The sequence below is a fragment of the Rhinoderma darwinii genome, chromosome 1 (genome assembly GCF_050947455.1).
Source record: "Rhinoderma darwinii isolate aRhiDar2 chromosome 1, aRhiDar2.hap1, whole genome shotgun sequence".
In the NCBI taxonomy this organism is placed as follows: Eukaryota; Metazoa; Chordata; class Amphibia; order Anura; family Rhinodermatidae; genus Rhinoderma; species Rhinoderma darwinii.
Genome location: NC_134687.1, coordinates 193,226,526 through 193,250,091, shown reverse-complemented (window position 1 = coordinate 193,250,091; position 23,566 = coordinate 193,226,526). Strand labels below are relative to the sequence as shown.

Sequence of the window (23,566 nt, the reverse complement as noted above, 5' to 3'; positions counted from 1 at the left end):
AGCAAATGAGCGCCGATCAACGAGCGGTCTCGTTGATCGGCACTTGTTTACACGGCCCATGTATGGCCGTGTAACAGGACCCTTAGGATGTACTCATACGTAGTGTTTTTTATGCACTTTGGCCTCATTTTTTGCAAAGTTTATTTAAAAAAAGTCAGGATACTATTTTGTTGTCATTATTATGAAAAAACACCTACAAAAAAACAGTAAAAACTTTTTTAAAACACTGCACTTGAACACAGCTCTCATAAACATTATGGCACACAGATTTTCTAGATAGTAACAGTAGTTTGACAAGACACAGTCTAAGGGTATGTTCACACGTTTTAACAAATTACGTCTGAAATTACAGACGTTTTTGCAAGTACTCGCGTTTTTCGCGCCGTCTTTTACGGACGTAATTGGAGCTGTTTTTCATTGGAGTCAATGAAAAACGGCTCCAAAAATGTCCCAAGAAGTGTCCTGCACTTCTTAGACGCGGGCGTATTTTTACACGCCGTCTTTTGACAGCGACGTGTAAAATTACACCTCGTCTGAACAGAACATCGTAAAACCCATTGCAAGCAGTGGGCAGATGTTTGCAGACGTAATGGTGTCGTCTTTTCAGGCGTAATTCGAGGCGTAAAACGCCTGAATTACGTCCGAAAATAGGTCATGTGCACATAACCTAAGAGTATGTTCACAAGTGGCAGATTTATTCCAGAAATTTCTGACTGAAAATTTATTTTTTACATCTGAATGAAGCTGTTCATTGATTTTTACAAACCCCATTAGGATATATGTCCCAGAAATGTCTATAGCAAATTTGGCATGTGTGAACATGCCCTAATGGCGTTATGGAGTTAGCTGGTTGCATTTTAAATATGAGCCTCTGTTCACACCACTATATAAAAGAGTATCCGGCACACCAATTTTGAAACAAAGGTATTTTTTATTTTGTTTTTGTTTTTAATGCCAGTGGCAGAGTGCAACGTTTCGGTCTATGTGTCCTTCATCAGGCACTGAGCCGTGCTGGGAAACTGAATAGACGAGCGCTAGTGGTGCTGATAGCGGCTGTTCACACCACGTTTGTGCGCCGGGAGACACTACCGATACATTCGCTGAATGTAACCTCAGAGCCTAATGGATTTGGTGGATGCAAAAAGGGTGTCCTTTTGGCATCTGCCAGGCAGGTATATGTTGATATACATTTTTTGGACTGTTTAGAATATCCTTTTGGTCTCCATAGGGCTGGTATACATTAGTATACCTTTTTTTTTAAAGATGGAATAACGTTCTACACTAGGATTTTTCTTCCAGCCGGGGGGACAGTTATCACTGAAGCTTCCTGACACTGCAGAGGCCGCCCTGCCTGCATACTCTGGCTACTCTTTCTCCTCCTGATGTAAGGCAATGTCCGCTTCGTGTGATTCCCTGGGAACCACACAGAGAACCACACACCATTTGTTACCACATATACCCACCCATTATTCCATGGAAGCTGCAGTGACGTAGCTTCCCCAGGACAAATTAGCAGCCGGGGACTCTGGCTGCTCTGAAGGTGTTGCCATTGTGGTTGTCAGCAGCCCGGGGTACCTATGTATAATGGAGCTTTCCTGGGTTACACACAGAGAACTGCACACCAGCGGTCTCCACATATAGCCACCTGCCAGTTACGTCACTGGGGCTACCCCAGGGAATCTCCAGTGACATAGTTACCCCAGGTTGAGATATCAGTCAGGAACTCCAGCTGCTCTGAAGGTTTTGCCATCACGGGGTATAGGGCCACTGTGTGAATGGGGGGGGGGGGGAGGTACTCTGTTTGGATCACAGAGAATCCCACAGAGCTGACGTTGCCTTATATTATGGGGAGCCTCTGCTGAGTTGGGAACCTTCATTAACTGTCCATATATGACAGTTATGTCACTGGAGCCACCCAACGTATCCATTTAATGGTGGCCAGTGACGGATGTCTAACAGTTGCATCCGTCACCCATAGGCTATAATGGTTTCCATTTAACAAACACGTCATGAACAGGGAAATGAGAGTTCATGATGTATCTGTTCAATGGATACCATTATAGTCTATGGGTAATAAATGCCACTGTTAGGCATTTATCACAGCCTACGTTTAATATATATACATTGGGAGCTATATGTTAAAAAAACAGATCGCACACTGACAAAAACTATGGTCGTGTGAACGTAGCCTTAGTGTAAGCACTAATTATCTGCTCAGAAGAGTAATCTTTACATATAGCATTTAAAGTTATTGTAAACTCTTTCTTCTCCTAATATCATGGTCAAAGGTGGAACCCATGTCTCCACTAAATTGATTCTTGCTTTACTGAAAATTAAAATGTCCAAAAATGAGATAACTTCTAGAAAGGTTACACAACTATCTGTTATAAAACCATAACAGCCACCAGGCTATTGAATGATCCTTACAAATTTACTAATGCCATCTAAAAATATAATAACGTACCATGTTTAATGGTTTCCACTGAGCTTTCTTCATATACTGCTACATAGTCATAACACAGCTTATTAAATATGTCTACATCTTCCAAGTCAAAATGAGTGAAATTGATGGTAATCTTTTTCCCTTCAGGCACTTGAAGATGCCACACACACAATCTGTTAGGTGCATAATTATTAGGCCAATTTGGGGATTTAATCACTCCTGTCTCTTCAGTGGAGCCACCGCCACATGACTGGATTTCTGTGAAACAAAAGACAATAATTTTCGAAAAATTTGCAAAAACAAACCATTAAATGGACATATATAAACAGTCAAGAAAAGTAAAAATATTTTTTAAGCTACTATTTGCTAAAATACACTTATTAAAGTTGTAGATATATAATTCATAATAACATAAAGCATAATATCGTGCTGCCAATTGCCAAAAAAGCCTGATAGGACTCAGCCAGCTATACACAAGGTGAGCAATACAAAAAGTGCTCCATAGCGTAGTTTATCGATAAACAATTGTCTAATGGGAGGAAGGGAAATCGTACTCACTTGATAGAGTTCTGCAGTAAACCGGCACATCTCTGAGATGCACTTGTGAGTTAACTTATCATTTAGTTCGCGTGGCCACTGCTCTGACCTGCACACTGTAGCGTCCACGGCCGTGGACCATCGGGATTACTCACCCCCGACGGCCGCAGGCACGGATCTGTGAGACTGGCCCACATCTCCTCCCCAGGAGACGCCAGCGCTCACTTCCGCTACGTTCTGCTGTGTCCCGTAGGGTGCGCATGCACACTCGTGCCCGGCCTTAAAGGGCCAGCACCCGCACATGAAAATAATAAATTAACCCATGATCACCCTGGACTATAAAAAGGGCTCTGTCCTTTTCCTCATTGCCTGAGCATTGTTGTGTTCACCCGTGTTAGTCTTGCAAATAGTCCCGTAGTGTTATCCTGTTCCCAGTGTTCCCGTTCCTGCTACCTGTAAACTGTATCCCGTGTTACCGTTGTTCCTGTGCCTTAGAAATTTGGAGTCGTGTTGTGCCATTTGTCACGACTGCTGTGTTACACCATGCCTGGTGTCTACTGCCAAGGTCCCATCTGAGCCTAGCCGTTACTACTGTCTGAACTACTACAGGTCCTTGTGCTTGGACTATATAGACATTGACTTGGTACACTGTTTGGCCAGCTGCTATCCCGCTATGGCGGTACGGTCCAGTGGGTCCACATACCCACAGATCGTGACACAGACCTATTGCGCGAGACCTTCAAAAACCAATATAACATATTAATATAAGTTATGCTTACTAGATTCTGGAGAGGGAACATTGATCCAGGGATTTATTCTGATTACCATATTTGGAGTCAGGGAGGAATTTTTACCCTAAAGAGGCAATTGACATCCACCTGGTGTTTGTTTTTGCCCTTCTCTGGGTCAACATGGTAGGATTATAGGTAGGACCTGATGGACCTGTGTATTTTTTCAACCTTATGAACTATGTAATTAAACATCTAAATTGAAAAAACAGGATCACAGGGGCGCCACCATCGGATGAAAAATACATCTGCTCCTTTAATCCAAACATAGAAATCTGCTTGTCCCTTCTTATTGCTGCAGGATCACCTCTAAGGCTTGGTCTGCTCGGAACCTAAGACCTACCTGGATTTAGAAAAACTTTTTACAGATTCTACTGTGAAAACACCTATTGATTTTCCACTAGGTTATTGAGGTTTGCTAATAGTTCCCAAAGGTTTACAATTTTTCTATTTAAATCTTAAATCTCAGTTCTGGGCAGTGTCCCTGAAAATCACTTTTCTTCATAGTTGAACTTCTGGTGGTGCCTACACCAGATAAACACAAGATGTGCTAGATACAATAAAATAGGTGTCCATATAATTGTTTAGATAAACATCTGCATTGAGTTCGGATGTTCTCCTTATTTTTGTGTGGGTTCCTTCCTGGTACTCTGGTTTTCTCCCACACGCCCAAAAAATAAAAACACACCAATAGGTTATTTGGCTTCCTATAAAATTGGCTCCTGTGGACTTTGAAGAACTTAACTTATCCCCTCTATTGCAGAAGTTCAAATGCAAGGTAGCTGCATGGTAAAAACTGTCTCTTTCTGTTATAGTTGAATCTTATTAAAATGGTACTTGTGCCGCAGTTGCTCTACTTATTACACCATGCACCTGTGTGGATCCCACTAAATAGATTTTATAGGATTAATGCTCACTTTAGGGATCTCATATGGCAAAGGAAACATCCTAGATTGAGGTTAGAGATTTTGCAGAGGCCCAAGGAATCTGGGGGCCTTGCTCCTCCAAATCTGTGGATATACTTTTTAGCGGCGCAAAGCCAGCACTTTAAGGGATGGGGGACAAATGAAGCTGAGGGGGCCCCAGAAATGCTGCTACAGCATCAGCTGAAGAGTGATGCTTTTTTACTTTCTGTTGAAGGTGGGGGATTTTCCCTTAATAGTTCTATGCTGCCAACGTTAGATCTTATTCATAAAACTTGGGGGAAACTTAAACAACTAAGGGGGATAACTGAATGTACAAAGTATATGCCCCTTTGGGGGAATAGGATCCTACCTGAGTTTTCTACATTAGATGTCTCAGAGTTTTGAAAAGCTGTGGGGCTTACTAAAATTTACCAACTCGTAAGTCTGATTTTCATTTTTTTCAGCAAATTCAGGACTTACACATCCCGCATACTGTAATGTGCTCTACCATTATTTGCAATTGAGACACTCCTACCAAGCACAGTTTCTTCAGTCGAATATAGACATACAACAAGACACCACTGTCCAAACTCTTGACCCTTCTGGGAATACTGAAGGGATTATATCATTGGTATATCAGCTTTTATTGACTAAATATCTCTTGTAGCCATTCATAAATGGGATAGAGATGTACCTGATATTGCTGAGGATGAATGGTCCAGTATTTTGGACGCTGTTCCGACTGTATCGTTGAGTGAGTGGCAGGCTCTCTCAGCTATATATTTTGCACCGTGTGTATAAGACGCCAGTAGTTTTACACTGTATTGGCGTGCGACCTGATGCTAGAGATCCGATGTGCTGTTTGTAGCTTCTGATCTCATTCATATGTTATGGGTCTGACCACAACTTAATATGTTTTGGTCTAATATATTAGAACTCCTGGAAAAGGTATTCTCCATATCAATGACCAGAGCTCCTAAAGTCTGTTTATTGGGCTTTGCATTTAGATGTGCACAATAAAATAGTGGTTGGCCGGCTTCTATATGGGGCCCGGAAGCTGATAGCGCAACACTGAATACAGCCCTCTCATCCAACGAAACAGGAATTTATAGCTAATGTGACTATGATACTAATTAATGAGAAGGCTATCTTCCTTGAAAGGGAGGCCTATGCCTGTTTCGAAAAACTATGGGCTCCTGGTTACTGCCACACTAGTACGAGATAGGATGATGGGAACTGCACTACCTACCTCTAACTTCTTCATTAGTCCCCAAGTTTCATGTGAAAGATGGTAGGAGGAAAGCTTATGTCTATATGTGTTATCTGATTTCCTGCAACATTCATAAACCTCTATGACTATGTATGATAATGTACATTTTGGTGTATATGTAAATTATACTATTGTATTTTTAGTGGCTGTATATCTCTATATGTCCTGCGTGGCAAAACATGTGCATTTTATTGCTCTTTGTTGCTTTTTACTTTTCTGGGTCGGACAGAATGGGAGGGGGGGGGAGTGGGAGATCCCTTTTTTTGTTGTAAATGTAATGTTGGAAATTTTTTCAATAAAAACTATCTGATTGAAAAATAAAATTGGCCCCTGTGTATGTTTAAGATCGGTAAATTAGATTGTGAGCCGCATTGAAGACAGGGGATAATGTGAATGATGGCTATGTGAATGATGGCTATTTCTGTACAGCCCTGATTCATGCTTCATCTAACAAGTTCTGATTGTGCATATGGCCTCACCAATATCTGATATGTACTTATACTATGTTAGAAGTGTTAAAATATTGAGCAGCTATGTCAAGTTAGTTTTTAAGTCTTCCTTGGTTGGACAGGACTTTGAACAATGCAGCAATAGAATAACAGTTCCATGGCAGCTATCTTAAAAACTACCAAATGGCATGAGGTCAAGTTAACAATTTACTTCTTTCAAATCAAATTGGGATTTGGCAGAAATAGAAGACCGATACCTTCAGAATGTGAGGTTGTCACCTTTTGTGGCATTCTGTGCATGTGGTGTTGGAGAAAAGTTAAATGTTTACTATACTGCTAGCAACAGCTGTGTGGCAAGGCCCTGCATGAAATAGGTCTCCGTATAAGTACTGCTCTGAACTGTTATTATAATTCCTAACTTAACCTTCCGAAATACTTTTTTTTTATAAGATGATCTGTGATTTCCCTGTTCACATAATTCAATTTTAGAAAATATATACTGGTACATATGTGGCAATTTTTTTGCGGGTACTGGTTTTCGGTATATGGGGTTTAACAAGCAGGAAAACAAAGGGAACATGCGGAGACACAGTTTGGGTTCTACTGACAAAATATTTAGGATCAGTGGAACATGGGTTTTATATATATATTTGAATATGGAGTAACAAATTAACATCAGTTGGGATAGGTATTTTTTAGATTATCCTCCCGAAAAACACTCCACGTTCATGTGATTGGTGACCGATGATCATCTTTCATGTAAACTGCAGGTTTATGATCTGTATCTCTTAGGAGTGAACAAAAAACACATTTACAATGAAGCCAAGTAACTTACATGACTTTAGAGTGTATGGGAAAATAGATGCAAATGTGGAGAGAACATACAAACTCCATATCGATATTGTTCTATAGGGTTCAAACCCAAGGCCTAAATACTGGAGAGCATCATTTTTAGTCGAATAGCCATTTTATCGCCAAACTAGCATAGAATATCAAAGAGCTCGTTTTTTTGCAGATAGTGGTTAAGGCATACTTTTGCACTAATATCAACCTTCACCAATGATTACCTTCTATATCATCGGGATGGACCTCCTCCCATTTTACCTCAAAACCACGATCAGTTAGCAATTTGTCTGTTGAAAATTTCAGGAAAAGCTTGTTGCTGGAGCTGATGATTACTGGAGGCTTCAAAAACCCACAGAAACTGCCTGAAATTACAAAACAGATTGAAGTGACATCCTGGGTAGTCCATTAGGTCAATAATAAAAGACAAATAACGTGTCATATTACGAGGAATGACAGGAGACAGAACATTAACCCTTATGACATGTCTAATAAATGTGTCATTAAAATCCATCACGGGAAAACCTTCTTTAGGGTAAGGCCACGCGGTGCGTCGTTGACACGGTTTTGTTGCGCTTGAAAACCGAATGCGGTCAACTGCATGAGTTTTTTGTCTCTATAATGCTGCAGTTCTGTTGCGTTTTTAAAGAAAATAATTGATGGACATAGTTTTCACCCGTGTTGAAGTTTGTTAGGTGCTTCCTGTATATAATTCATTACAAGGCATTGCAGAACTATTAGCAAAAACGCAAACGGTTCAGCAACAACTTTGGCAGCGCGGTCATAAACTGCATGCGGACGGACATTATGAAGATGCAGTTAACTGCACAAAAAACACATTGTAAGATAATAGCAGCAGTCTGTCCATAACAAACATTTCACCATTGACTTCTATTGAAAAATGACGCTGCAGTTTAAAAACGCAACATAAACGCAACGTGGCCGCACCGTGTGGCCGCACCCTAAGGCTTCTTTTACACACAGTTTATTTTGGACATTTAAATAACGCACCAAAAACACAAAACCCCCCAAAAAAATCTGCACCAAAAAATCTTGCAGTTTTTGGAGCAGATTTTGTTAAAATTGAAGACTAAAAATGGAAAATGTTCTAGAAAATGCCACACCTAGACCATGCTGCATTTGGGGGGAAAAAGGTCACCAAAAACTCATTGGGAGAAGATTTGTTAAGTTATTTGCGCTGGTTTTCTGACAGAAAAAAAAAGTAGCACATTTCGGCACATGGCTGCTTTGTGCAAAAAATTTCCACTATTTCTTTACATTTTATGCCAGTCCTGCCACTATTTTTAAAAAAAGTGGACATGGATTAGCAAAGAGGACAGATTTACTATAATTTACGCCAGAATTTGGCATGAATGTTAGCGGATATCTACGCCAGCTCATAGCTAGCATAGTCTTCAGTTTGCGGCAGCAAACAATCAAAGATAAGACAAATGTATTAAGAGTCGTGCGCCTGTAAATAAATTTAGCTCATCTTACTCTAGCAGGCTTCTGTTTAAGACTGGCATAGAAACTCTTAGTAAATTCCCCCCATTTTGTAGGGAAGTTCATATTTTTCTATAGGCTAACAGAAAACATCTAGCTAAAAAACACCATGAAAACCTGACCGAAATGCTGTATGTGAATCCAGCCTAAATGTTTTACATGTGCTTGCTTTTTATTCTTTGCTCTATATTTGCTCAATGGGTCAATTTTTATTAAAAAAAAAGTGCAATAACTTCTAAATTTAGATATCAAATATATGTAAAAATGAATTTGTTATATGAACAGCTATTTATTATTAGAGAGACTAGACTGAAGTAGCAGTGCCACACTATGCCCAATTAAATACACAGTGACGAAATAATACCAACAGTGCCCAAATAAAAGCTCCATAAATAAAGTAATCTAATAATATTAGGCTCTGTCCACATCAATCAATATTAGCCTTTGTCCACATCCCATTTGAGCCTTCCATTGAAGCTATACGTCGGAGGATTTCCCAAAATATACGTCCGATTAAATACTGCAATGTATGCCACTGTTCAGGCATACAGTAACATACGTCACCCATAGGAACCAAGCAGTGTATGTTTTTCACTATATTCCTCTGTATACAATAGCGTAGTCCATCTAGTCTTGCGGCCCTATGGATACATTTGCGTATGTAGTTTACAAAACATGATGTGAACAGAGCCTTAAGATTCATGTTAATAAATAGTCTCAGGTGCCAGGCTGAGACCCAACTGTGGGGCTCCCCTTTAGCACAGGCGGTTGATTCTCCCAATGCAAATGCACAGGTCGTATTGCCCTGAAGCCAGCCTTTAATAAAATGTCTACCACCATTTTATTTCCCAGTTACTGAATAGTTTTTTTTTGGCTACGTTTGTGAAAACTGATTTTATTCGGGCGTCCTTAAGGAGTTTAGATGACTGCTTAAAAAGGCATCGATACTGAAGCTTCATGCTCTTGTGCAGATCAACGTGGTCACCATCCATTCTGCAGAGAAGCTGATAGTGAAAGCAGCACCAGCAAATCTGCACTGCCACCTTAGGGACCTAGGGGACTCCACTGCCCTGGTAAAATCACAAATGGATAAGGAAAACTGGTAAGGCTAGACCTTTGTTTACCTATCATATCAAAACTGTCAGATACATCCAGCTTGTCTCCATTACATTGTCCAATATCCCCATCCATAGCAAGATTGATGAATGTCAGTTTGATAAGCCATCCTGGGGTGACGGAGATGTTCCAGCTGCACTGGAGATCAGGTGGATAGGTGTCAGGGTAATTCAAAGAGTAAAGAAAGCCTTTGCGACCTTTTTGCAGAGCATTACTTCCACAGCCGGAATCTGCAGGCAGCAAAACAAAGGAATACACAATACTTTAACAACATAATTGATAACAGGAAGTTATTTATTAACATTTCATAGAAAACTGGACAAACCCTCATTGAAATGTACTAATACTACTAGGCATGTTAAAGGGCTTGTCCAGTTTTGTGTTACTTAAGCATAATAACTTACATTCTACAACTTTCTACCGCTTGGGGTGGTGCTGGTTCTCAATGAAGATCTTCAAAGGCCTCTTACCCAACCATTACCCTGCTCTGTACTGACGAGGGGCAAATCCCCCACAACAGCTGTCTATAGATAGGCTTTTCTTCCTTTTGGGGAAGAGTCTGGCTTGGCTAAAATTCCTACTCATGTTTCGAGGATCTTCTATGGGTTGGATATTGACTTACAGGGAAGCTACCTCTAACAGGTGGCACTAAAGAGATGGTGTTCCTTCTTCTGGATGATAGCTTATTTTCAAACTTTTTACTATGGAGCATTGCATTGCCTGTAAGAGATAGCAGCTCTGTTCTTCAATGAGAACCAACACCCTCTGAGTGCTACGTCTATAGCTTCTCGCTCAAACAGCTGTCTACAGAGGGCAGGGGCGTAGCTAAAGGCTCATGGGCCCCGATGCAAAAGTTCTTATTGGCCCCCCCCCCTGCAAACTTCTCATGGCCGACGACCCGCAGCTTTCAGTTGCATCGCTGGGTCTCCCAAGTGACCCAATAATGCAGCACTAGCAGCCAGGGACGTCACTAAGAACTTAAAACGTCAGGGGAAATAGCCCCAATACATATGTGTCCCCCCCAAAAAAAAATGTGTGTGTGTGTATATATATATGTGTGTGTGTGTGGGTGTGTGTGTGTGTATATATATATGTGTATGTGTGTGTATAGGAGACAGCATATCTATAGCACTATGACCCTATAAACTATGGATAGGATTAGATACAGGGGCTCAGCAGACAGTATTACACATGATAGGATTAGATGCACAGCTCAGTAGACAGTATCACACATGATAGGATTAGATACATAGCTCAGCAGACAGTATCACACATGATACGATTAGATACAGTGGCTCAGCAGACAGTATCACACATGATAGGATTAGATATAGGGCCCAGCTCACTGACATTGCGGCTCCAGTGCTGGACCAGGAAAGGTAAGTATAATAATTGTATTGCTTTTTTATGTGTTACTAATTATTTTCTTGTGTTTTTTTTCAGGTTCAGTTGTTGGACTACGTCGGGTTCTAGGACTACCTCAATGACAGCGCTTTTTTATTCTCAATAAAATGGTTAATGCGGGTTGTGTGTGTTTTTTTATTTAAATAAAATATTTTTTCTATGTCCTTGTATTTTTTTTAAACTTTATTACCACCTTAGTAATAGCTGCTGGATGATTGACGATGTCCATTACTAAGGTGGAGCTTAATGTTATGCCGGTGCAGAGGCTAACACTAACCCCCATTATTACCCCGGTACCCACTGCCATGAGGGGTACTGGGAAGAGCCGAGTACGAACCAGTACCCGACCATCTGTAGTGATGGCCGGGCACCGGGGCGGCCGCAGGCTGGTATTATTAGGCTGAGGAAGGCCCAAAACAGTGGCCCTCCCCACCCTGGTAATGCTAGGCTGCTGCTGTCTTGTATCTGGCCGGTTCTGAAAATTGGGGGGGACCCCACATCGTTCTATCCAATTATTATTAGTATTTCTTTTTTTACTTGGGGTCCCCCACATTTTTCATGACCAGCCAGATACAATAAGGCAGCAGCAGGCTAGCATTACCGGGGGGGGGGGGGGCGCAGTTTCTGGCCTTTCCCAGCCTAATAATACCAGCCTGCGGCCGCCCCATTGCCCAACCATCACTACAGATGGTCGGGTAGTGGATCGTACCTAGCTCTGGGCTTAGATACAGGGTCCAACAGACGGTATCACATATGGGTCCTGTATCTAAGCTTACCATGTGGTTATGTAAGATGCTTAGATACAGGGCCCCAGCAGACAGTAATCTTATACTGTATAAGATTACTGTCTGCTGGGGCCCTGTATCTAAGCCTACCATGTGGTAGGCTTAGATACAGGGCCCAGCAGACAGCATCACACATGGCCCATGTATCTAAGCCTACCATGTGATTGGCTTAGATACAGGGCACAGAAGACAGCATTAGACAATCTGTGATCCTGTCTCATGAGCCCTCTAAGCCTGTTACATCGTAGGCTTAAAGAGGTTGTCCAGTCCCTAAACATTGATAGCCTATCCTCTGGATAGGCCATCAATAGCTGATAGGTCGGGGTCCGACTCCCGGAACCCCGCCAATCAGCTGTTTAGAAGGGGCCGCAGCGCTCGAGAGCTGCTTCCCCTTCATTTCCCTTACTCGCTCACACTGTGAATCGCCGACACGGATTCACAGTGTAAGCAAGTGACCGGAATGAAGGGGAAGCAGCTCTCGTACGAGCGCTGCAGCCCGTTCAAAACAGCTGATTGGTGGGGTCCCAGGAGTCGGACCCCGCCAATCAGCTTTAGCAGACAGGGATATTAATCTTACCCTCCTCTTCAGCCGCAGCTGATGTCCTGACTCTATCGAGGGTTGGAATGTTGTGTGCGGCGCATAGCGTTGTGACGTCATGCGCTGCGCACAGCACTGTGACGTCAGGACCTCCACTGCGCTCCGGAACTAGGAAGGTAAGTACTGTCAGTTACTATAGTAACAGGGGCCCGCGGCCCCAGTTACTATAGTCACTTTTTATTGATGTGGTGCGGGGGGGACGCGGGCCCCCTGGCTTCGGGCCCGGTCGCAATTGCGACCGCTGCGACCCCTATAGCTACGCCACTGACAGAGGGGTTTTTCTTACTCTTGGAGAAGACTCTGGCTTGGCTTAAATCCCGAGTCATGTTTCCAGGCTCTTCTATGGTTTGGACATTTACTTTACAGGGAAGCTATCTCCAATAGGTGCCACTAAAGAGATGTTTTTTCTTCTGGAGGAGAGCTAATTTGTGTTTCATTTACTCACCATTTTTAATATGTTTGTTTGCGGTCAGTGAATGAGAATACTCTGGTTTACATTCAGTAGCTGAAAACCCATACACACCTAGTTCTGCTCTCTGCTGAGAAGTGGATACAATTGTATCCAGTCTAGCCAATGCTCTGTAAGGGCCTGTTCACATCAACTTTGCCCTTCTATTGAGGGGTTCCATCGGAGGTTTCCATCGGGTTAACCCCTCAACGGAAAGGCAAACGGAAACCTTAGCTTCCGTTTGCATCACCATTGATCTCAATGGTGATGGACACTTTGCTAATGGTTTCCGTTTGTCACCGCTGTGAATGGGTTTATGTTGTTTTGACGGAATCAAATGGAATGGGTGGACTGCTGTACCCAGAGAAATTATCAAAATTAGGGTTATTTCGTTTAGAAAAGAGACGGCTGAGGGGTGACCTAATAACTGTGCATAAATACAATCCACAACATTGAAATTGCAACACCAAGAAGGGTAAGCCGCAAGGTTATGCAAATCGAGGAAGATCTGCAAATAATGAAATTTTCAAGCACCTAGCTCCAATCTGTGGCATGTGGGAGGGAGATAAAAGCCAGATTGAAAGCAAAGTTTTGTAACCTCAAAAATCGGATCAAATAGTGTGGGATGATTGTGCAATGCTTCCTGTTCGTCGAGGTGACAGTTATCGCCACTTGTCGCAAACTGAGAGGGACAGAATCCTTGAACTGAGAGACCTTGGTTTATCAACCCGGAGATCGCTACGTGTCGAAGCCGAGATGTCAGAACTGTTCAACGTTGCCTGTCCCGGAGGTTGGGAGAACAACAACGAAAGGTAATGAAAGCAGGAGCCTCTGCACGGACGCATCGTCTGATTGGAAGAATGACGTGTAGTGATCCATTCTGTACTGCAAATGAAATTGGATGTCACATCCCAAGCCTAGGACGGCAACCAGTGTTGACACAAACCATCAGTAGACATTTACACGACAATGGGCTACAAGCCAGACATCCAGTTACAGGTGCTCCATTGACCACACGCCACTGCTCTCAAAGGCTATCATGGTGCACAGCAAGACGGCAATGGAAGCTGGAATGGAGGTCTATCCTCTTCAGCGCGTCCCGCTTTTGTCTCGGACGCAATGAAAGCCGAAAATTGGTCTGGAGACTAAGTGGGCAATGCAATGAAGAGGCCTTCACAAGGGAACCTCACACCAGTCCTACTCCCATGATTATGATGTGGGGTGGCATAATGTACGTGTAAAGGATCTGCCAGGTACTACGTCTGGGTATACTCCCGGGATTAATCAGTCGACACCTGAGGCCAGACCTCTTAGACTGACACCGGCTCCCACCAACCAGGGTGGCAGGCTCAGGTGTGGGAGAGCCTATCGCGGCCTGGTCAGTCGGAGTTAGCTCCGCCCCCTGTCCATTTATACCTGCCGTGTTCTCTTCCTCAGTGCTTGTTATTCTTCTTGGATTCCTGGCCCCACTGCTGCCTTGCTCCAGCCTGCTTCTGCCATGCTTCTGCCTTGCTTCAGTTCCGTTTATCCTGCTTCGCTTTGCCCCTGGCTTGCTTCCTGCTCCGTGCTCTCGTTGGTATACTCCACTTCATCCTGATCCTGACTGACTCATTCACCGCTCCGTTTCCTCGCGGCGTTCCGTGGGCTACTGCCCCTTCCCTTGCGTGTTCCCTGTTTGTACTCCCTTGCACTTAGACAGCGTAGGGACCGCTGCCAAGTTGTACCCCGTCGCCTAGGGCGGGTCGTTGCAAGTAGGCAGGGACAGGGCGGTGGGTAGATTAGGGCTCACTTTTTCCCTTCACCTCCTTCCTGGCATTACAGTACGGTAGCCGGACCCTTCTAGACTTTATTTCAGATACACTCAGTGGCAGATCATCATTAGGGCACATGACCGCATGGGCCCCCTCATGCCCGGTGGCGTACCTAGCACCAGAGGGGGTACCGGTGCTAGCAACAGCCACATTCACTTGTATTTACGTCCTCAGGACGCAGATACAAATGAATACTATAGGCTGCAGGCTACGTTAGACCTGCAGCCTATAAGGCGCTGGGAAGACTCCCTGTGCAAGCTGGCGTGATCATGTCACTGCATCACGCTGGTCTGCGCATGCATCCCGCCCAGAAGGATGTGCATCACTCCGTCCGTCGTGGGAACGGGGCAAGGTGAGTAAAATATTTTTTATTTTATTTTATTTTTTTTTTTTGGGGGGGGGAGCTCTGTGTAGCACTACATACAAGGGGGGGGAGCTCTGTGTAGCACTATATACAAGGGGGGGGAAATGCTGGGTGACACTATATACAAGGGGGAGAAGCACTGTGTAGCACTATATACAAGGGGGTGCTGTGTGACACTATATACAAGGGGGAAGCGCTGTGTAGCACTATGTACAAGGGGGAAAGCGCTGTGTGGCACTATATACAAGGGAGCCCTGTGTGAGACTATATACAAGGGTTGAGCGCTGTTTAGCACTATATACAAGGGAGGGGAAGCACTGTGTGACACTATATACAAGGGGGGGGGGACCTCGGCGTTACATGGGTTTGTGGAAACAGTGGTATGGCCATTTCTCCAAAGTCTCCCAGAAGCCGTTTTTCAACAGGACAACGCATGCTGCTCGTGCTACTGTGAGCAGCCTGTGTGGCCTAACCGTGCTACCATGGCCTGCAACTTCTCCGGATTTGTCTCCCATCAAGCACATCTGGAACGTCATTGGTCGGCAATTGCAAAGGGAGCTGCCAACAGCGAAATTTGATGATATGTTTGCCCAAGTGCATTCAGCGAGGCATAACATTCATCAGACAACCAATAATAACCTAATTGATAGCATGCCAAGGCGTGTAAATGTGTGTATTTCTGCACGTGGCACTCATACTCGATACTAAATAAATCGAGATGTTTGAAATATTTTGTTTCCATTTTTTTTAATCATTTTATCATAACATGTCTATCGATCCTGAGATTTCCACAATTCCAAAACTTTTCCTTCTTGGTGTTGCAATTTCAATGTTGAGTAGTGTACATCAAAGATCAATACAGAGATCTGTTTTGTGATATAGTTATACACAAGACTGTAACTATAACAAGGGGGCATCCTCTACGTCTAGAAGAAAGGAGGTTTCTACATCACAAAAGAGGGGGATTATTTACTGTAAGGGCAGTGAGACTGTGGAACTGTTTGCCAGAGGAAGTTGCTATGGTAAATTCACTGAAAGAGTTCAAGAGAGGCCTAAATGCCTTTTCTGAGTATAATAATATTGCAAGTTATGTTTACAAGATTGCTGTGGATGGGAATTTATTCTGATTGCCATATTGGAGTCAGGAAGGAATTTTTCCATAAGATTGGGAAAATTGGCTTTTGCCTCATGGGGGTTTTGCCGTCCTCTGGATCAATATTGCAAAATAATAGGCTAAACTGGATGGACACGTTTCTTTTTTCGGCCCTACAAACTATGATACTATGAATGAATCTGAAATGAAAAATGAAGCAACATTGCAAATAGTCTTCATTTAAATTACTCTATCATTTTGTGTCTAAAGCTCCGGAACAGACCTATGTGTCTCCATGGTAAAAAGACGATAAACAAACCCTGTATGGTCGGATCCTGCAGTCATACTCCCTTCCATCTGTCTTCTACTTCTTCTTTTCCTGCCTTCTTTTCCCTCTGTACTGCTTTTCTCTTTCATTTTACACATTTTCCCCTCCCCTCCCTTTGACTCATTTGCAGGATAGCTGTAATGTTTTGTTATTACTGTAATACTTTAATAAAAGACTGAATAGAAAAAAAAATTGTAGTTACCAATATAAGAAGGACTCTCTGTTGGAATAACACCTTCAAATGCAATGTATTTAGCATGGAATGCTCCTCGTACGCCCTGTTGATTTACTTTGAAGCGAACTAACACTGAGTTAGAGGTAGCGACCACAGGATCTGGAATTTCTTTTCCACAAAATTGTCCTGTAAACAAAATAATCATTATACAGTGTGTAGCATGAATCCAGGAAAAGTGTGAGATAGCGTGTTTTGGGGATGGGTCCTCAGCCGCAGTATTTTACTGCAGTGACCATGTGCAATGTTAGTGCAGGGAAGTTTATAAATTCTCATTAATATATTTTGGCAACCTTACCAATACTGGCATAACCGAGTAATACGGCACAGCTACTGACACATACCAGGCTTTATTTTGCTCAGCTCTTCCCCACTCTTCGGTTTTGGTTCGCCAGTGCGACAACTCCTTTTTTCAAGCACTTGCAAACATTTTTCAAGTGTGTGATAAAGTTCAGGGTGGCTTGATAAATATGGCGGTTAGCCATACAACCCCTGTTCATCTGCCCTATTATGTAGTTAAAGGGGTATTCCGGTTACAACAAGTTACCCACTATGCGCATGGTAAGGGGTAACTTGTTGATCGGTGGGTATCCGACAGATGGGACGCCCGCCGTTTGAGAGAACAGGGGTCCCGTACCCCTTGAACTGAGCAGGAGGTTGCTCATGCGCACTGCTGCTCCATTCATTCTCTATGGGAGCACCGGAGATAGCCGAGTACAGACCGCCACGATCGGATGTTAATGGCCTATCCTGAGAATAAGCTATCAATTTCTTATGACTCAACAACCCCTTATATAGTGAATGAATATTGTGTTCAATTCATCTACAGCTAAAATAATGCTGTAAAATTTTGCATAAAAGCTAGAGGAAGATTGAGATGTTTAGTAAATGAAATGTCTGCCGTTTGTAATTGGCAATGGCAAAGACATCAAGCAACACACAATATACACTGCACTGGTCCTCCTCATGTATCACAACTGTGTCAGCCCATAACCCACATTTAAGCATTTGTTTTGTAAATTGTACTGGAAAATGAAAAGTAGATCTTACTAAGGCTTAATTATACAAAAAATTACATTAATTTGCTGAAACAATACAACCCCTTTAAGTAACAACACAAAGGGTCAGTTCATACATTGCGTAAATGCTGGGGATTTTCCGCAACAGAATTTGTTGCAGAAAATCCACAGCAAATTCAGTAGCAGCAAAGTGGATGAGATAAAACAAATATCATCCACACGCTGCGTAAATACTGAGCGGAAAAAACACTCAGAAATTGACCTGCGGTGCAGAATTTTATTCCGCTGCATGTCAATTGTCTTTGTGTAAACACTGCTTACTTGTTGCGTGTTTTACCCATTGAATTGAATGAGGAGGTTAAACTTGCAACAAATATTGGTGGTTGCGTTTTGTTGTGGTGGGGTCACAGTGAAAAAAAATAAAAATCTAATACTCAACCAGGAGGATGTGTTTCTTCCCTCAAGCCGGCCTCCTGGGATGACGTTTCATTCCACTTGACCAACGCTACAGCCTGTGATTGGCTGCAGCGGTCACATGGGGCCGGCCTCCTGTGATGACACTTCATCCCATGTGACCAAAGCTGCAACCAAACACAGGCTGCAGCGGTCTCCTGGGATGAAACGTCATCCCAGGAGGCCATCCTGCTAGCAGGCCGGCTAGTGCTGTAGTTTTCCACAGCGGACATTCCGGGGCGAAAAACTGTTTGGTGTAGTTTTTCGCCCAAAATTCCCTGTGGCGGTCAGGGCGGATACACTTCGTGCTTTTATGCAGCGTATCAGCCCCGTGTGAGCTCAGCCTAAAGGTGCCCATACACATTAGATAATAGTCGATTGAACCCTTACTGATTTTGGCTAGATCAGCCAATGTATATAGGGGTCTTGCGCTTATGTTGGGGGGAAAAACGGCATGTTTAATTTCAACATGTCTATTTCTATATTCCCGCAGTATAATCCACTGCCAGAGGTGTCTGGCAGCGGCTTATTCCCCCCTCCCCACTGAAATAAGCATGCACGGTACTTGGCAAATTCATGAGGAATAGCTATCAGCCAAAGAATTTAGCTTACAGCTATCTAAAGTGTATTGGCACCTTAATTCCCCTCAAGAGCAAGACTGGTTTTACATGGCATGACTGCATTTTTGAGTGCTTATTACAGGTGCAACACATGAATCCAATGCGGTCCTTCAGACCCAGACTTAGATATGGTACTATTTTGGTTGTTAGATCACCAAACACAAAGGGGGCCTAAGGGAATTTACCATTGTCCTTTGCGAGCCACTCTCTTTTTGGCCACCGCTTAGCAAACAGCATAACTGAAAAAAAATCAGTAGGGACTAGGGAGTCTGAAAGGTTTTTTATGAATAATTAGAATGAGTAATGGGATTTTTTCTCTCACTGCATTCATTCATTCATTCATTCATTCATTCATTCATTTATTTATTTATACATTAGTTTAATCAATTTCACAGGGAATTTGTAACATCTTTTTAAATGTTCATATTTGTAAGATACAGTTAAACAATTCAATGTAATTGATCCGCCTAAACAGTCCCCTGTAATGCTAAAGAGGGGATGAAATGCAGTGCCTCCCACGGGCTAATGAGCATATGTAGTAGCCCCCTCCCATCGGGGATTCCTCTCAGCCAGTCAGTAAGGCCATGAATCTGTGGTAGTATATCATCTGCCATGACATTACTATCACTATTGATAATAGTCATGACAATATTTATTGATAAAATAGAAGGCACATACCCAACTTCGGAGATCCTTTTCCATCACCATCATAAATTTCAACCACTTCATTACAACCAGTTGGTCCTGCAATTTCTAAGTCAAATCTTGTGAAGGACAGTTTTATTCTGTGGCCAGCATCAACTGCGATTCTCCACTATAGAATAAAAAAAAACATCAACGTCTAACAAGTAATTTTGGTAGCATACATAGGAATAGAGATCTATAAACATTTTTTGAGGTCCTGCACTCCAATGGCCCAATTGCCTTTAAAAATCTTGGCCAATTAGCTGGAGGACAATTTTACATAAGTGGGTTTTCATTTCTGTCATCTCTGTATTTATATGGTATTTTATATAGTGTGTTATGGAATAAAATATGCATGTATTTGAAAAAAAAAACAGCGTCCACCACTTTTATCCATCAATTGAAGCCTATGGAGAATGTTAAATATACGTATACATCTGTACATCATTCATATTGTGGATCTGCAGGAGGGGAACCCTATTAAAGATGCAACATAGGGCTCATGCACAAGGCAGAGCCCTGTCCACGGAGACTGTACAGCAGAGCACATAGGCTGTACTACTTAGTATGAAGCTAAATGAAGTCTCTGTGCACTGCCGTACCGGCTCTATCGGACTCTGTATGCTTGGGTAATAACGTCTTTGTAGACCCAAAGGTTGATTCATATTTCTTACATTACCAGCATTGAATATCCCTGTATGAACCCAAGACAAGTTGTTATTTTTAGTTCTAGGTTACCCTATTCCCAAGACAATGCTGTAACCTTTATTATAATGCATGACACACCAGTATGAGAGACACCCATGACTAGCATCAGTTTATTAGAATAATTATGTATGTCTATATGAATTATTATAAGATAATTGTATATTACATTGAATTTTCACCTTCAACTTTAGTAAGCCATTGACCTTATACAACTGTGTATCGCATGTTTCATCCTAAGTGATAATTACTTTAATAGACAGTCATCGATGCCATTTTCATTTGAGGGTAATTGTAGCCTTAATTCCATAGGACACAATTTAACTGTTAAACACGGCCGCACCTGGTCTTAAATACCAATACAAATAAGGCAAGCCGAAACTCATTTTCAAGGAAATCTCTAACACCCTCATACGGAGAGGAGTAATTACCTGGTACAGGTCATAATTCTTGATGTCATACGTGCTCGGGGACTGAAACTCTCCTAAATTGCCATATAAATATCCTCCACCTCCCACAATATCTGAAACAATAGAATTTCAAAATAATCTTAATCACTCTCATAAAAAAATCTATACATTTTCTCACACAATTGACTATAATTATGAATTACCTCAGAAGCATATTTGTAAAACTATCCAGAACTACTTATGCAATACTTTGTCCGTATTTACAGTGTAGTTTAACCTTAAACCTACTCATATATATTTATATTAGGAAATTTCATATCCAGGAATTAACATACTTCTATCTTTGGATTCATTCTTGTACGCCTCTGAGAAGAATTTAAATTAATTTGAAAGTCTACTTCGAAACAAAAATGAAAATTTTTGAAAAGGTACAACTGTAGTTAATATCTTTTATATGACACTTATTCAGGCCCAGAAAATAAGACATTTGGGGAGCTGTTTGGCAGACTTTGCACACTAGATAGCTCCTTTCTATAACCAAATAGCTGCTCTATGCAGTTAAAAAATGACTGCAGATCAGCTAGTTTATTAGCCACGGAAAAAAAAATCAGTGATGGCCACCAGCTCTTCTGTGTTAGGACATTGCCAAACAACTCCACCATACTTTAGCTCCCTGTGGGGGGTATTCTATCATTGGAAACCCCACCATTACCTACAATGGGAATTAGTCACCGTTCCTAATTGGATAGTGGGCATTCTCCATAATACGCAATAAAAGATAGGGAAACTTCTGCACTGGGTGTGGAGAGCAGGCACTACCCCTTCTTGGGTTTAGACTTTTTTATGGCATATCCATTAATTTGTCCAAATTATTTAAACATTTTTTAGGACACTCCTTTTTTGCTAGATGGTTCCCAAGAAAATAAGATAATCACAGGGTGTCCCATTGTGAGCTGTCATCTGCAGAAGAGCCTGGCAGCATGTGTTAAATTCCCTGCAGAGACACCACAAGGGAAATTAAGAATTACATGGTGCCCATTCAAATAAATAGTCTGCCTGTGGGTAGGCTGGGTGCTCCACATAAGAGGACGCTCTTTGTAGCCACTTTGGAGGTCCCATATGAGAAACTCAAATCTATACTAAATTCCCTAATAGTATATTTGAAAATTATTTTTCTAAACCTGAAAACAAAAAAAGCTTTTTTGTTTTTCAAGTTCTTGCATTTTACACTATATAGCCATAAAAGCAACAGGTTGTTTAGATATTTTTGGTTACTTGTTCTTTCATTGAGCAGATGAGCCTAGGGCATTATTTTCTACAGAAGAAGCATGCCGAAATGGATTAGGCTTTGTGATAACACACAGAATCCGGTAAATGTTGAGAGGCTTACCTAGTTCATATAGCAATGATTGAAGGTTTATTCACTATAATAAACTGGGTGCAGTTCAAGGCAAAGCATTCGGTTACTATTAATAAGAGCGACTGAAGAGTATCAATTAATCTCCCTGAGAAGTAGTGGTACACGACACCATTGTTTACTGCATGGCGTATTTATCAGCAGCATGGGAACACAAACATTTGACAGGAGATAAAAACAATTGGCCTTGTAGTGCTATCCATTTGTCTTTCTGCTGCAAAACTATTTTTGGCCTCATTTATTGCCCAGATAGATTTGTGCTATTCTCTCTCTTTTTTTTCTTCTTAGAATTGTTTCATGTTTCTGGCTCCATTTTTTTTTTACTTTTTGTACTATAGCCAACATTACTAGACTGAGATGGACAGGTTTATGTCAACTTGGGATATTACAGCGAATGGAGTGTTCATGAGGGCAGATATTTCTTTAGACACTGTCAATAATGTTATTAAAATCCTCATAGATTCTTTAAGTTTAGTGCGAAAAGGTCATATAGATTTGTGTTTAAACTCAGAATCCAGGGCTATATTCGAGTCTTACTGCATAATTACTTTCAGTGTATATGCCAGAAAATGTTCCCACTGTATACGCCAAAATAATCCATAGCCTATCATGGACTGAATATATGCCAAAATGACACTGTTTGTCTGGCCGAAATGAGTTGGCGGACCTTTTTTTCAGCTGTATTGTTTTCCAATAAATGGGCATCCCGTAAAAAAAGTGTACCACACAGTATGCAATTGTTTTTTACAATGGGAGTCAATGGCCAACATATGTAACAGTTGTATATTTCCAGGCTATACGTTTGGTTTGTACATCTGGAGATTCTCCCTATGTTTAACGCCGTCCTGCACACCAGTGTAGTGTGAACAGAGCCTTAGTTGCACAAACTATCACAATTGTGGCTCTGTGCAGAATATTCATTGTAGCTGCAAGGATGGGATCAGATGCGGTCTTGGGAGTCCAAGACAGCAGTTCCTAAATAAAGGCTTTGGAAAGGCATTCCTGAACTCCCAGGACAGAACACGATCTTGTCCTTGGCACTAAAAATATGGCTAATGCATGGAATTGCAAGTCTATGTTCACACGTGGCGCATTTTCGTTGCTGAAATTTCTGAGACTAAAAATGCGTCCCATAGATCTGAATGGAATTTTTAAAATTCACACTCACATTCTGCAGAAAAAACACAATTCAGATGTACGGAATAATATCTAAGCTGCAGAAATTTCCGCAACAAATCTGCCACATGTACATGAGCCATAACATGTTAACTTTGCACTCCATGGCTGTTTGTGCTCCTCCAATCCCATCTTCACTTACGTATGTGTAACAGGCAACCACAC

At 42.0% G+C, this 23,566-nt stretch overlaps 1 protein-coding gene across 1 annotated transcript in view; it reads right to left on the bottom strand.

Annotated features, from left to right (window-relative positions):
• The window catches only part of LOC142737734 (ovochymase-2-like), a 102,849-nt gene that overhangs the window by 69,189 nt on the left and 10,094 nt on the right, over positions 1–23,566 (bottom strand). The window contains exons 4-9 of the mRNA XM_075849720.1: positions 20,830–20,921; positions 19,688–19,823; positions 16,888–17,046; positions 9,888–10,084; positions 7,460–7,631; positions 2,465–2,701 (exon numbers count right to left, since the gene is read on the bottom strand). Of these exons, the coding sequence (XP_075705835.1) occupies positions 2,465–2,701; positions 7,460–7,631; positions 9,888–10,084; positions 16,888–17,046; positions 19,688–19,823; positions 20,830–20,921 (993 nt within the window). The remainder of the gene's footprint in view (positions 1–2,464; positions 2,702–7,459; positions 7,632–9,887; positions 10,085–16,887; positions 17,047–19,687; positions 19,824–20,829; positions 20,922–23,566) is intronic.